Source organism: Brienomyrus brachyistius, chromosome 7, assembly GCF_023856365.1.
Source record: "Brienomyrus brachyistius isolate T26 chromosome 7, BBRACH_0.4, whole genome shotgun sequence".
Classification (NCBI taxonomy): Eukaryota; Metazoa; Chordata; class Actinopteri; order Osteoglossiformes; family Mormyridae; genus Brienomyrus; species Brienomyrus brachyistius.
The window spans coordinates 8,343,252-8,355,816 of NC_064539.1; the positions used below are offsets into that span (position 1 = coordinate 8,343,252).

General features: G+C 48.2%; 1 protein-coding gene across 4 annotated transcripts in view; it reads right to left on the minus strand.

Annotated features, from left to right (window-relative positions):
* Positions 1-12,565, minus strand: part of mapkap1 (MAPK associated protein 1) — a 45,214-nt gene that overhangs the window by 12,291 nt on the left and 20,358 nt on the right. For all 4 annotated transcript variants that reach the window (XM_049019938.1, XM_049019935.1, XM_049019936.1 and 1 more), the window contains exons 7-9: positions 9,977-10,086; positions 3,049-3,156; positions 2,748-2,888 (exon numbers count right to left, since the gene is read on the minus strand). In XM_049019938.1, coding sequence (XP_048875895.1) covers positions 2,748-2,888; positions 3,049-3,156; positions 9,977-10,086 — 359 coding nt within the window. The remainder of the gene's footprint in view (positions 1-2,747; positions 2,889-3,048; positions 3,157-9,976; positions 10,087-12,565) is intronic.

A 12,565-nucleotide genomic window follows, 5' to 3' on the forward strand; every position in this document is an offset into this window, starting at 1 on the left:
TTCCCCCAGGAAGAGCAAAGCGTGGGGCGTTTTTTCCATGGAACATGTCATATCTACTGGCCTTTTGAGATCACTTGGTTAAATCGGTTTTGCACGGATGGCTGAAACGGCAGCCTCTCAAATCGGTATGGGGTCCGACACTGACACGGACGACGCTTACTTGGGAAGGTGGGAATTCTGCCGTTAACTTTCACACTTCATACTGTACAGCTGATCTACGGTTCTGAGTGCATATCGAGTCGTCCCGTCCTTCTTGTCCAATTAGCAGCCAGTCCATCTGTTTTCGCCTCAGGACGAGAGGCCATGGTCTTCAGAAAGTCGTCCTTCATCCATCGCCCGGGGCGATCTTCTTTAATTGTTCAAAAAAAAAACTTTGTGGTCTGAAGAGCAAATGTAAAACCCGCTGGCCCAAAATTCACACACTAGATCAGTGATTACTGATCCAGTCCTTGGGGGCCCACAGATCACGTTTTTGCTCCCTCCCAGCTCAGCAAAAATGTAGTCTGTCGGTCAGGGAGCAAAAACGTGGAATGGTTGCCCAAGGAACAGGTTGGGAAATACTACAATAGACCTCAAGGTATGACGACTACAAGCTTCTCAAGAGCTTTAGGCTAAACTGTTCGCAGGGTATTTCCCAAAACGTCACCAGAGCTCCAATGAGGACTGAACATTCAGCTTTAGATATAGGTACAATAACAGGCTTTGGATAAGATTACTATGCGACATGATGGAAATCCATCTATCTTCTGGGAGCTTATGGTAGGAACCAAGTGGGGGAATGACCAGCCCATCACAGGGCAATGTAATCATAATATGCACATTAAACGTTCAGGTTTACACCACTGACGATTTCAAAAGACTATAATAAAAGTAATCTGGAGAAGGAACAGGGGAGCAGGTAGTGTGGGTGTTTAAAACATCTTCTTCACTCTAATCATGATACATAGCAAAACAGTAACTCAACATGCCTTTACAAATCCCTCATCTTCTAGATCAACCAAGCTGGACTGTGCTTCTGAGCACGGCAGGAAGGAGGACAGATGTACTGGCCAATCGGCACACGCGCCATGGCACCCAGAGCCGGGGGGGGGATGCCGCTGAGTGCCGCTAACGCGCCTCGCTAATTTGATAGCATTTGTCAGTCAGGTAGCTCCGCTGGAAAATCACATAAGGCCGTTCCAGATGAACAGCCGATAGTGACACAAATTAAAGGGAAGGAGCGGCGGCGGAATATAAAGCGGGGATGACACCCAAAGTGGCTGGTGATTTATGGGTGCACCGAGGCAGGCGCCTGGCCTGCGTGTACATTAACACCGCAGCTCTGGGTCCATTTAGCAGGGAGATGCCAGTACATACATCACCGCTCTCGCTGCTGGCCAAGGTCACTCCCCACCGCATCAATCTTTTCCACAGAGGCTACATCGCAGTTGCCGTCCCCCCCCCCCCCCCACCCCCGACCACATCAACATCTCCCTCGACATCCGAGATCCTCACTCCAACTTCGGCAACCCCCTCGTTGCTGTCCGGCTGAGTCTCCTGCAACCTTTCTGCAAATTCCACACCTCGTTCCAGTACCTTCCATCGCAGCCCGAGGCGGCTCTCGTGCTGACGGGAACTTCGATGCACGGCGGACGTATTTGCATATAGAGTGAGGAGCTGCTCCGAGGGTAACGTCGGAATGGCTGTCCGTTTTTGCCGTGAAGACGCGAGTGATGGGGTGTGACGTGAAGACACTTATTGGAGAGACCACGTGGATGGCTGGGCGGAGTCACGGACGGGATGTAATCACAGCAGGGTGCCACGTTGTCCCTGTACGCATTAAACACGGACACCGCCATCTCCATCCCGGTGCCAGATCTCCTCCCATCTCCTCCAGCAGCACGGAGACGGCATCCAGGAGCCCGGCGGATGTTTCTGGATCGTTCGGTGCCCCCCGGAAGGTGAGGGAGCTGGTGGGGGCGGTCCCTACCCAGAGCTACATGTCAGTAATGTCCAACGCCCTGCCAGGAGCAGGAAGCACAAAGAAGCAAAAATAACAGCGGCGCAGGGGTCCAGGGTTGCCCACGCTGGGGTGGAGGGGGGCACAGGGCTGTCAGGGGGGTGTAGCGCTGTCTTTTACTGTTTGTCTCCTTTGCTTATACCACCTGCATTTGATCTGGCCCCGGTTGGCAGCCCCCACCCCATCACCAGGTCATGCGGATGACATCCAGCCCCGGGTTTTGGCCCAGCCACAAATCCTGACCCCCACCATCTCCGTGTCCCGACTTGGTGACAAGTCGATGGTGCCGAATTAACACTTCCACCCCGCACATCTCAAGTGACACATCACTGAGCGCAGGAGGGTGCCGGCAGAGACCTTGTGACCCCAGGACGCCCAGAAGATTCAAAGACCCTTAGGAGACGATCACTGTCCTCACATTTCCCCCAAAACAGAATGAAGCAGGGCGATCAGAAAGACATCTCACCTAAGATATATACACAATCCTCTCCAGAGGTGGAGATTTCAGCTCCAGGGATTACAATTCCAGACCAAGATTTTGTTTCAACCACCTAGTTGAGTAGGAAGAGTCACAGTCACAGAGTACTCAACTGGTTGGCTGAAACAAAATCTTGATCCGGAACTGTACTCTCTGGAGCTGAAATCTCCACCTCTGTTCATCTCACGCCATAATCTTATCTCGCCGGCATGGGACAGCCAATCGCGGAAAGACGGGGACTGAATCAGCGTGACCGGAGGCGGCAGATACCGAGCTGGACATCCGTGGTGAAGCGAAGCTTATGGATCATGCTGATCTTGAATGACTTGTAGTGGTGGCTACTCAGCATATCCTGCACGGTAGTGATGTCAATCGGGGGGTCCTCCTCTGAGCTCTCCTCTCCCCTGGAACCTTTGCAGAAACAGAGAAGGACCCGTCTCTTAACGGTACCATGGTTCCTACCGTTTCTGTCATTTCTAGTGCAACAAACAATTCTGACACCGGAAAGCCATCGCATTTAAAGATACTTTAAGCCTTATCCAACGCGACGGTGATGAAGACCTGCACTCACTGTTCTCTCTGACCAAGCAGAACTCTAAAGTGCTTTGGCTTTCCAAGGTGCATTCCAGATCCACAGCCACGTTGGGTTCCGTCTGCTTCTCCAGACGGTACATCGGACCTGCGAGACAAAACCAAGAAACCGCACACGTTTACATAGGCCAGCGTGCCACTCTAACCTTCTACTTGAAATCATTACCCACGTTAACAAAGCCCAATACCCAAACTGGCGTTTGCAGGGCCAGTATCTATGTTCTGTAAATTACAGCGCTATTCACAGATATTGAGGTGATATTAAGTTCGGCTAAATTAACTCCCACTGAAAAAATGTTGCCATGCTTGTTATACAAATAGTGACATGCAGAGATTAACTTTGTCAACCAAATAGATTTTACACTGAAAATATTTGAGATACACAATCCAATGGCTGCATATTATATTAAGTAGCATAGTATAAATTAACTTATTTAAAAACCATCTTAATAAACAGCCCATTTTGCCCATTTTTGATCCGTAGAATTCACACTGCGGTCTCCCTGCACATATAACTGATACCACTGGCACCAAACATCATCGCTGTGTTTTAGTAGCGTAAGCAGTTGTACATGAAGACAAACCATCAGTCTCATTAACATATGAAGCTAATGGATGGCTAACGGGTCATCAGAGTTCAGAGCCGATCATTATTTCGATCTGTATGATAAATCCCAGTTCTCAGGCATGATTTTTGCTGCTTTATTTATATGATAGCACCTTCAATGATGGCCACTGCTTGTACTGTACAGTAATGTCCAGGGTGAAAACATACATACATATACTGGTCTACATAACCCTAATTTTTATTATATATAAGTTTCCATTGAATTAGTTTTCCTATCTAATTATAGTTACATTATTATGGCACCTAAAAGTAGAAACTGTGGAAGGGGTCAACTGAGAGAATTAACCCTCAAAGCAGCAAATGTTTCCTAGAAGCACTGATGCTCTCCAGATGCATAAGAGCTTCAAACAATAAAAATAAAAGAAATACACAAATGACAGAGAGAGGATAATGAACAATTTTAGAATTGATTAACAGTTACGCATCCCCAACCACTAATCATGTTAATTGATATTTTGTTTCCCTCTCCAATGCAGATAACGCAATTAGAGCTAATGGGATTTTAATGGGCGGCAAGGAAGCGGAGTCTGGCCGAGGCGCTCGAGGGGGTGGGGCTCATTGGGGGCCTGGCCCCTCCCAGGAGGCGGACGGCTGCAGGGGTAAGAAGGAGCCGGTAGCCAACCTTTAACGGCTAAGCTAATTGAGAAGGGGGGGCATCTCATTTATAGTAATGAGCTAACAAAGTGCTGGTGAGAGAGACACAAAAACACAATCGCATGTAATAAGTACAAGACAACAGATACAATTTAGCATGAGTAAGTACATAAGTTAGATATTAGCCTTTGAAATCCACAGGCCATGCGATTATTGTACACTGCTAGTGGGCTGTACCTACTTCCCAGCGGTTACTGGGCTACACCAGGCAGTGACCGACAGGGCTGAATATTCCTACCCATAGTGGGTTACAAAGCCGGGTTTCTTCCTTCTCAGACGGAGACTGAATTCTGAAAACTTGTAATCAGAACTGAGCCTAAGGACCTTGAAGAACCCCCCTTAGACAGGGACAGTGTGCTTGAAGAAAAGTAGGTTTCTCCTGTTTTTGCAATGCCAAATTTACGTGAAATGTAACACTACATACACCTGCTCACAAATTATGCAAATTAATAACATGAATTAACATAAATTGGTTTCGTACTTGAATGTAAAATGTAATACAACTAGGCCGTATGAATATATACATAATACTAATTAAACCAGTTGAATGTTAACGGAATTGAAGGAGGTTAAAGGTTACTTTCTGGTCATCAGTTCAGTGCCTGTAGTAGACCCTACAAACATATACATCGTAAAACACCACTCTGACTCTGCATGGGGCCAGACCATAGGCAACAGTTACCCTTTCGTGAGTTGGCGGGTTTCCCAAGCATCACTACGGTCTGTGGGGGTGTTCCTACTGCACAAAAGAAAATGTTAAAAACCAAAATAGGTGGCCAAAGGTAGGATAAAGGAAAGTTCCATGGCTGGGTGACTGGAAAGAGCCCAGCAGTCCCTGGCATGAATTAAAATGGTCATGTCCCCCTCCCCCCCAGCACACAGCCAGATGGGACAGGTCTCTTCATTCTTGCGTGAGGAGCTACAGGGAGTGGGGGGGGGGGGGGGGGGGGGGGGGGGAAAGAAAACCCACTCCCACTATCGTCGCGGGTTCCTAGTCTTCAGTCAGCCGAGATGCACGTGGCGTAACTAATTCACAGTCGCCGAACGTGACCTTTCCTGTCCCCAGCCGCGGCGCTGAGCTCTGTGGCGAGCTGGCGGGGAGAAAGGACACGGCGTGACCTTCCCGGTCTGCGGGCTGTCCCTCCGTGTTTAGAGATATGAAAAGTGCAGCGTGGCTGGTATGCTTGTGCGTGCGCGAGTGTGTGACTGTATGAGTTCAATTTGGCACTTATTACATTGTGGGGACCGGATTTCCCCACAATACGATAAAAACCTGTTACTTTATACCTTGTAGGGACATTTTTCGGTCCCCACAAGAATAACCTCAATTTTATAAAAATCTTGTATTTTGTTTGGTTACTTATGGTTAAGGTTGGGGCTGGGTAGGGGTTACGGTTGTCATTGTTGGGATTAGTGTTTTACCCACATAAACGAATGCAGAGTCCCTACAAAGACATACACCTTACTTGTGTGTGTGTGTCTATGTGTGTGGTCTGACAGACAAAATTTATGAAATAGAGGTGTTAATTTTTTATGGCAAAAATGTTACATAATGCTTACACAATAAAAAAATCATCTTAATAAGCAGGCTGTAGAGCGAGAGCTGGCCAAAATGAGAGAAGTAAACCCATCGGAGGTTACTAGCCACAAACACACATGTAACAGCCTGTAAACTTGTAAACGATTTCACGGGGAGAGCCTGAGACAGCCCCCGCAGCAGCTGTCGGAGTGGGGGCATGGGGAGCGAGAATTTCTAACCCAGAATGCACTGTCTCCCTGCTTAAGAGGACCTTAGCCATAGCTATGAAGGCAGCTAGGAGCAGAGGCTGGCTAATTACGCTCATAGGACTATTCGAGGGACCTTGAGCTGCAACAAGGTTAGTGGTTCACTCGGTAACCAGAGAAAAGGGGGGCGGATGGTCAAGCAGACCGGCCCAGTCCACCAGCTATTACACTACGCTATTTCTGACCACTCGAAGATTGGGAATTTGACACATTCCCTGATCAAACAGTGCTTAGAAAAAAAGCCACACTTTTACGCCCTTTTAAAAGAAAAAACAGATCTAAATTGCAACTCAAACGACACCATCCATATCAATTGTAATTCTCACTTTCTCACCTAATGTTTCAGTTCCCTGCGACTTGAGAAAGTTTAAGTCAGCCGTTTTATCTGATCTTTTTTTAAAGCTTGGCAGACAGATTGCAAGCGGAACGGTGGGCAGGGCAGGAACGGGCGGGGACACGTCGTGGGGGACCCTGAGGGGAGCCAGGAGGCGGGCCTGCCTGCAAGGGTGAGCGTTTACCTGGCAGAGACGTCACCTGCCTCTGAAGAGGAACAAAGCTGACAGTCTGGGACCCGCCCCCCCCAATCGAAGAGATGGGGGCATGTCCAGACCTTCAGGCAGACACAGCTCACATACAAATCAGCTGCAACATTTTGCTCTCAGAAACATCCTCACTCCCACATTATAAAAACTATTACCTGAAGCCCCCCCTCCATAAAACAGATAATAACAACTTAGGAAAAACCATTAGTCTGTCGGGGTAGGGGGGGGGTGCGCCATACATTTAAATTCAAATTTATCTCCAGTTAAAACCCCCATCGTAGTATAGAAGGGATACCTTTCAAAATTTACCCAGAATGCCCTTCTCTTAGCGTCAAGAGCAACATCCTTCCATGCATCGTTCCCCGGTCAAAAAATGGGAACAAACCGGGAGAGGGATCCATCCCTAGTGTGTAAATAAATAATCGATAGCCATCTAAATGTAAATGAGGAAGTAGCCCTCGTGCGAATGCCACGCTGGCCTCTCGGGGGTGTCACTTCACTCAGCGGTGGCGGGAACACGAGACTCGGACCCAAGCAGCCTCATTTAAAACTCGCCCCCCTCCAGACACGCAGGGAATGAGGTCGACGGCATAAAAGTACAGAACGGCTTCCAGGACGATCCAAAACGACAGCGGAAAATGAAATAGAGGGGCGATGCAGACGCAGACCTCCACGGGAAACATCTGCTTGGACAGCGCTATTGAGACGTCAGGCCCGGGGTTACATATACCGCTATAAATACATCTACAAAAATACCCATAAAAGTTTAATGGACACAATTTCACAGACCTTTTACCGCCACGTCGGTACCTAAACAGATCGATGCTGTTGCTCTTTCCGAGATGTGTATTTATAAAGTGGCATTAGCTTGGTAAATGACAGCTGGGAATACGGAGCAGGAGATTGGACCATGACCACGGGGCAGGGGGGTATAATTTCCTCAATTAAAAAGAAAAAATAAGGGCATCAGCCCCCAGACTGCAAATGGCACGTTGCTGTTGCGGCTGTAATGTGTGGTACTCCGAATTTAATTCTGGATGATGAAAACTATGACTTGAGAAAATAATCTCTTTATGGTTCAGTGAAAAATCAGTTATGAGCCGAGCACAGCTGAACACCTGGTGGAGCAGGAAGGCGGCTCGCCGTCCCGATCCGCGGCCATCGTCATCAGCCAGTGTTCTTATTAAGGACACAGAGCGCAACGTAGTACCTGCTGCTTGGCCCCCCATGTACAGGAGCTACCCCCTCTCCCGGCTGCCAGCCTTCCCTTCCATGACGAACATGACAAGCCCTGTAGATGAATTGTGCCCAACAGCTTAAAAAGAATCTCAAGCCAGTTTGGAGAACGTGACCTCGGCTCCAGACACGGGGGGGGGGGGGTGTCCCAGCTGTCCATGGCTCGGCAGCTCTCCTACAGATCTTCTGAAACATAAAATCGTGGGGGAATTCGCTCTTCAGGGACGACAACAGATCTTCACACAAACGTGCAATTTGGGAGCATTACAGCAAATCTGATAATAGCAAACACTGGTGGTGCTGGGACAGGCGTCCCTGGCCCGCATTAAGAAATCCTTTGTTCTGGACACCCGGTGCGAGATTCTTAGCGAGAGATGACTGTGCTGGTCAGTATCCTGCTAGTTTCCATGGGAGAGTGTTTTTCTGTCTTAAATTTGTGCAACTTGACCAGATTAAAAAAGTTTGAGAAAGATGAATGTAGAAAAAAAATATCAAAGAATGCTAAAGTGCTGACAGCATGAAGGGCTGCTGATGTTTCTACATCTGTGTTAGGTTATACTCTCAGTATGAGTCATCTTTCCTAAAAGAGAATATTCTCTCTCCCTCCCTCCCTCCCTCCCTCCATCCCTCCATCCCAGACAGACAGACAGACATGCACACAGAGAGACAGACAGTCAGTGAAGTTCGGAATATGTCCTGCTGAGTTAATCCCATATTCAGACCTCTAGTCTCGAATTTCTTACCCTTAATAATTACGCTCACCTTCAACACACAAATGTCAGTTCAGCTGGGAAATGCTTTGCATAGGTCAAAGTCAGAGGAAGGAAGAATACGTGCACACATGGTGCCGAGAGGTCAGGAACTACGAGTCCGAGCAGCACTTTAAAGAGAGAACGGACAGAAGCACGCAAGCATCGTCCTACATGCGTTCTGAGCCAGTAAGCTGCAAATGGGCATTTTCGGCGTCCACCTTAGGACAATGGTGGAGGCAGCGTGACGAGGTGGACTGGTAGCAGAAAGCACGTGACCGGGGACGGGCTGAGACCGTGCAGATGGCAGCTCCGTCATGCGTTTCAAACTACTTGCATATGTGATCACGTTTTACAAACCGCTGTCTGATTCAACCAGAGGTGAACTGCTGCGCCGGAAACCGCGATCCTTGTAACTCCTTTGCTTGCAACCGAAGTTACACATCGGAGAACAAACACGCTCAGGTAACTGATCAAATCTGTAAGAATTCCCGGTGTGCAAACAGCTCGAAAGGGGACCTCAGGCATGAAGAGGTACCTCAAGAAGCAGCACGGAGAAGCAGAATCTACCGGAATACTCTTCAATGCTTGATAACGACTTCTGTCTGCACTATAGAGCGATGTTTCCCAACCCGGCCCACAGGGACCAACAATCGGTCCACGTTTTTGCTCCCTCCAAGCTCCCTGCCAAACAGTCTACAAAACATGTACTCTCTGCGGGTCCTCAAGGACCGGACCGGACTGTGAAGCGCTGATATAAGGGGTTAAGCCCGGCCTGGGGCTGTGACAAGCTTCACCACTAATAGAAGGCCAGAGATGAGGCCCAACATGACCTAACAAGACATGTGGAAGCTCTCGGGGCATGAGGCCTCTTCTCCTCATATTACTAGGGAGATTGCAGGAGAGGAAACTAACGAGGACCTTTTTTGCGTTTCTTCTTACAGAAAACATTCTTTGCCAGAGGCACAAGCTGAGCCTTGCACCAGCGTCATGCAGATTTTCTACACCCAGACGAGACTGTGCTTTTAGCAATGGCTGCCTTGAGATTCCTCAAAATAGACTTTGAGCTTTGTTAAAATGATACCATCCAACAATGCAAATATTTATATAAATATATAAATGATGAATAAACGCTAAAAATAAATCAAATCAACAATAAAGAAAAAAAAGGACAGTGCCCAGTGTTTCATGTGCATTTGCTTTAAGATTATCGCTGGCACCAACGCCCATAAATGGATGTTGGGCGCGTCTGGCTGACCTATCCCAGCATTCTCCAAGTGGCGGCCATGACAGCACGGGCGTGCTGACGTCTACCTGAGCCTTTCTGTGAGCCCTTCCTCTTCTTGAGTGCTTTCTGCAGGATCTCCTTCATGGTCACCTTCATGCTGTCCACAGGGATGAGGGAGAATCCATGGGCTGCGTTTCTGTGGCGGGGGGGGCAACAAACAAAGAGAGAAGCCATGAAGCGGATTTGTTGTTATTGTCTGGGAAGATGTGCAGGCCCCACGACAAAGCCAGCTCTGCTCAATAAAGGAAAATATAATTACAGAGCTGTCCGGCTTGATTCAAGGACCGACCGGACGCGATTAGTTATCACAAAAGCCTTTCACGGCATTCGTCTGGAAGCCGGAACTGCAGGGAACGACGGCGTCAGCTGTATTTACGGCCTCTCCCACGGCACGCTTCATCGGGGTGCCTTTGGAGATAGCACAGCATGTTTTTCAGACAGGAAAAGCTACGCTTCCCAAAGGACACGTGCGGCTCACAGGTCAGGAAGAGCCCAGCAGGTCGCACGCACCATCGGTCCTTCATTCGTCTTGCCCGCAACACGTGATGGAGAAATAAAACCTCTGCTACAATGGCAGCACGTAAGCAGCAGATGCGGGATATGATGAGTGGATATATCTCTGGTATCTCCAATCATGTCCCTTAAACCCACACTTTATATGCAGGTATTAAAAGCCTAAAGGTGTTACTCACAGCAGTAAGAGCAGCTCAGCTCCCCAGATTTGTACCCAGACCCTTCTGGCCTTGTATCCTTTTCCCTCAATCACAGAGCCATACACCCCAATCCTGATCAGAGCTCTGCCGCACAGGGACACAGATGGGAAGGATGAGGGTGCAAACCAGGGGCATTGTGGGTATACAATACAGGAATAACAGGGCACCCCGCACTGGTGCAAACGCTGGGCCAAAGCTACTTTCTAAAAACTCTGGCAGCATAAATTCCTCACATAAACAGCTAGCTGACTTGACTGTTTAACTAACTTGGATTTGCTTGAGAATACAGTATTCATGAGGTCTGTAATAGTATAATTAGCACCAGTGCTAAAGAAATGTAATGCCGAACAACTTTCGAAAATGTAATACCACAGTACCTTTTCAATACCGGTATCCCGTGCAACACTATACCAGATCATTAGTGCTTCACCGTATAAGTCAAAGGCCGTGCATAAAAACCACACTCGTTCATAAAACATTCATTCCCCGGCAGCTGCGCTAAATGTCAATGACAGCAAACCAAGATGGCTCTATCTCCAAGACGGGATTCACGCCAAAACCTCATTATGCCATCAAAACGGTACCTTTATTTTTTTACTACGATAAAAAAAGGCATCAAAACTGAATGAATGTATTTCCAAAATGTTTAACGTAATGTACAGGCACAATGCTCTACATGTACTATGACACATTTTAATCGTTAAATTAAACCTTAAGAATAGGATGGAAGGAATTCGGATACAGGGAGACCCTTGACCAAGCTGGCTGCGTTGTGATATTTGATACTGGAATTACCCCCCAGTCTCATTGAATATCCATAAGTTGCATTTTATTCACATACACTGCCACTGCCCCCCCACAGGCGTTGCTGTGCCAGCCGGGACTATGCCAGCTGTTTCTCCTCCGCTATGGTGGGCTCGCGGCACTGTGGCAGAAGGGCACGATGCCAGACAACCTGCCAGGCTGGGGGGGGCTATTGTCACTGTGACATTATAATCCCCCACATGTGTGTAGGGGGGGTCTCATCATTACAGACTGTTATAGTTCCTCGCATCCATCATCAATAATAAAAATAAAAAAAAAACACTAACATCCTTAATCGTGCAGTGCAGTGCGTGGTATCTCTCACTACACACCGCTAGGTTTTTGGGTTCAAACCCCACAGTGTGTGAGGACACACTTTCCATGTTGCATGGGCTTCCATCAGATACTTTGACATGCAGCTAGATGCATATGCAGTGCCCTGTACTCCCGCCTTGTGTCGTATGCCAGCTAGGATTATCCCCAGTCCCCCCCACCCCAGTTGGATGACACATTCCTTCTGTGCGTTATCTTTTCCACTCCACTCTTTTCTGTGCTGCGTCCCATCATCAGATCTACACGGCAAACATCAGTAAAGGCGGCGTAGTTTCAGCTGCAGTGCCCTCCATGCAAGACCCGAAAAAAAATCAAGAAGAAATTTTATGTAAAATGACGGACAAAGTTCCGGAAGCCATGGCCTCGTTCCTGAGAGTTCTCGCTCGCTAACCGGACAAACACACCACGTCTACAGTTATAGGATGTACACAGATCCGAAGAGTCAGATGCACATTGTCGGGCTGAATCTCAGGAGTCTCTCTGTGCTTTTCCTCTTGGCAACACGTCACGCCTGTCTGCGCAGACGAGTATGCAGCGCTCAGCAAGCTCACGTTTTTATCGATTTATGGCCCTGCGTCCTGTGAGCGACAATCCAGGGCCAGCGGGGCAGCCACTCCCCACTTGGGGACTTCGTCCTCACACCAAACTCCTGCTCTCGCTGCACGATCGCTGCCCAAGTAATCTGCCACAGTCCACCGGCACGACGGCTGCACCTCTTGGCTGGCATAGCGAGTGGATGCATTGGGATATTAATATGCTGAATAA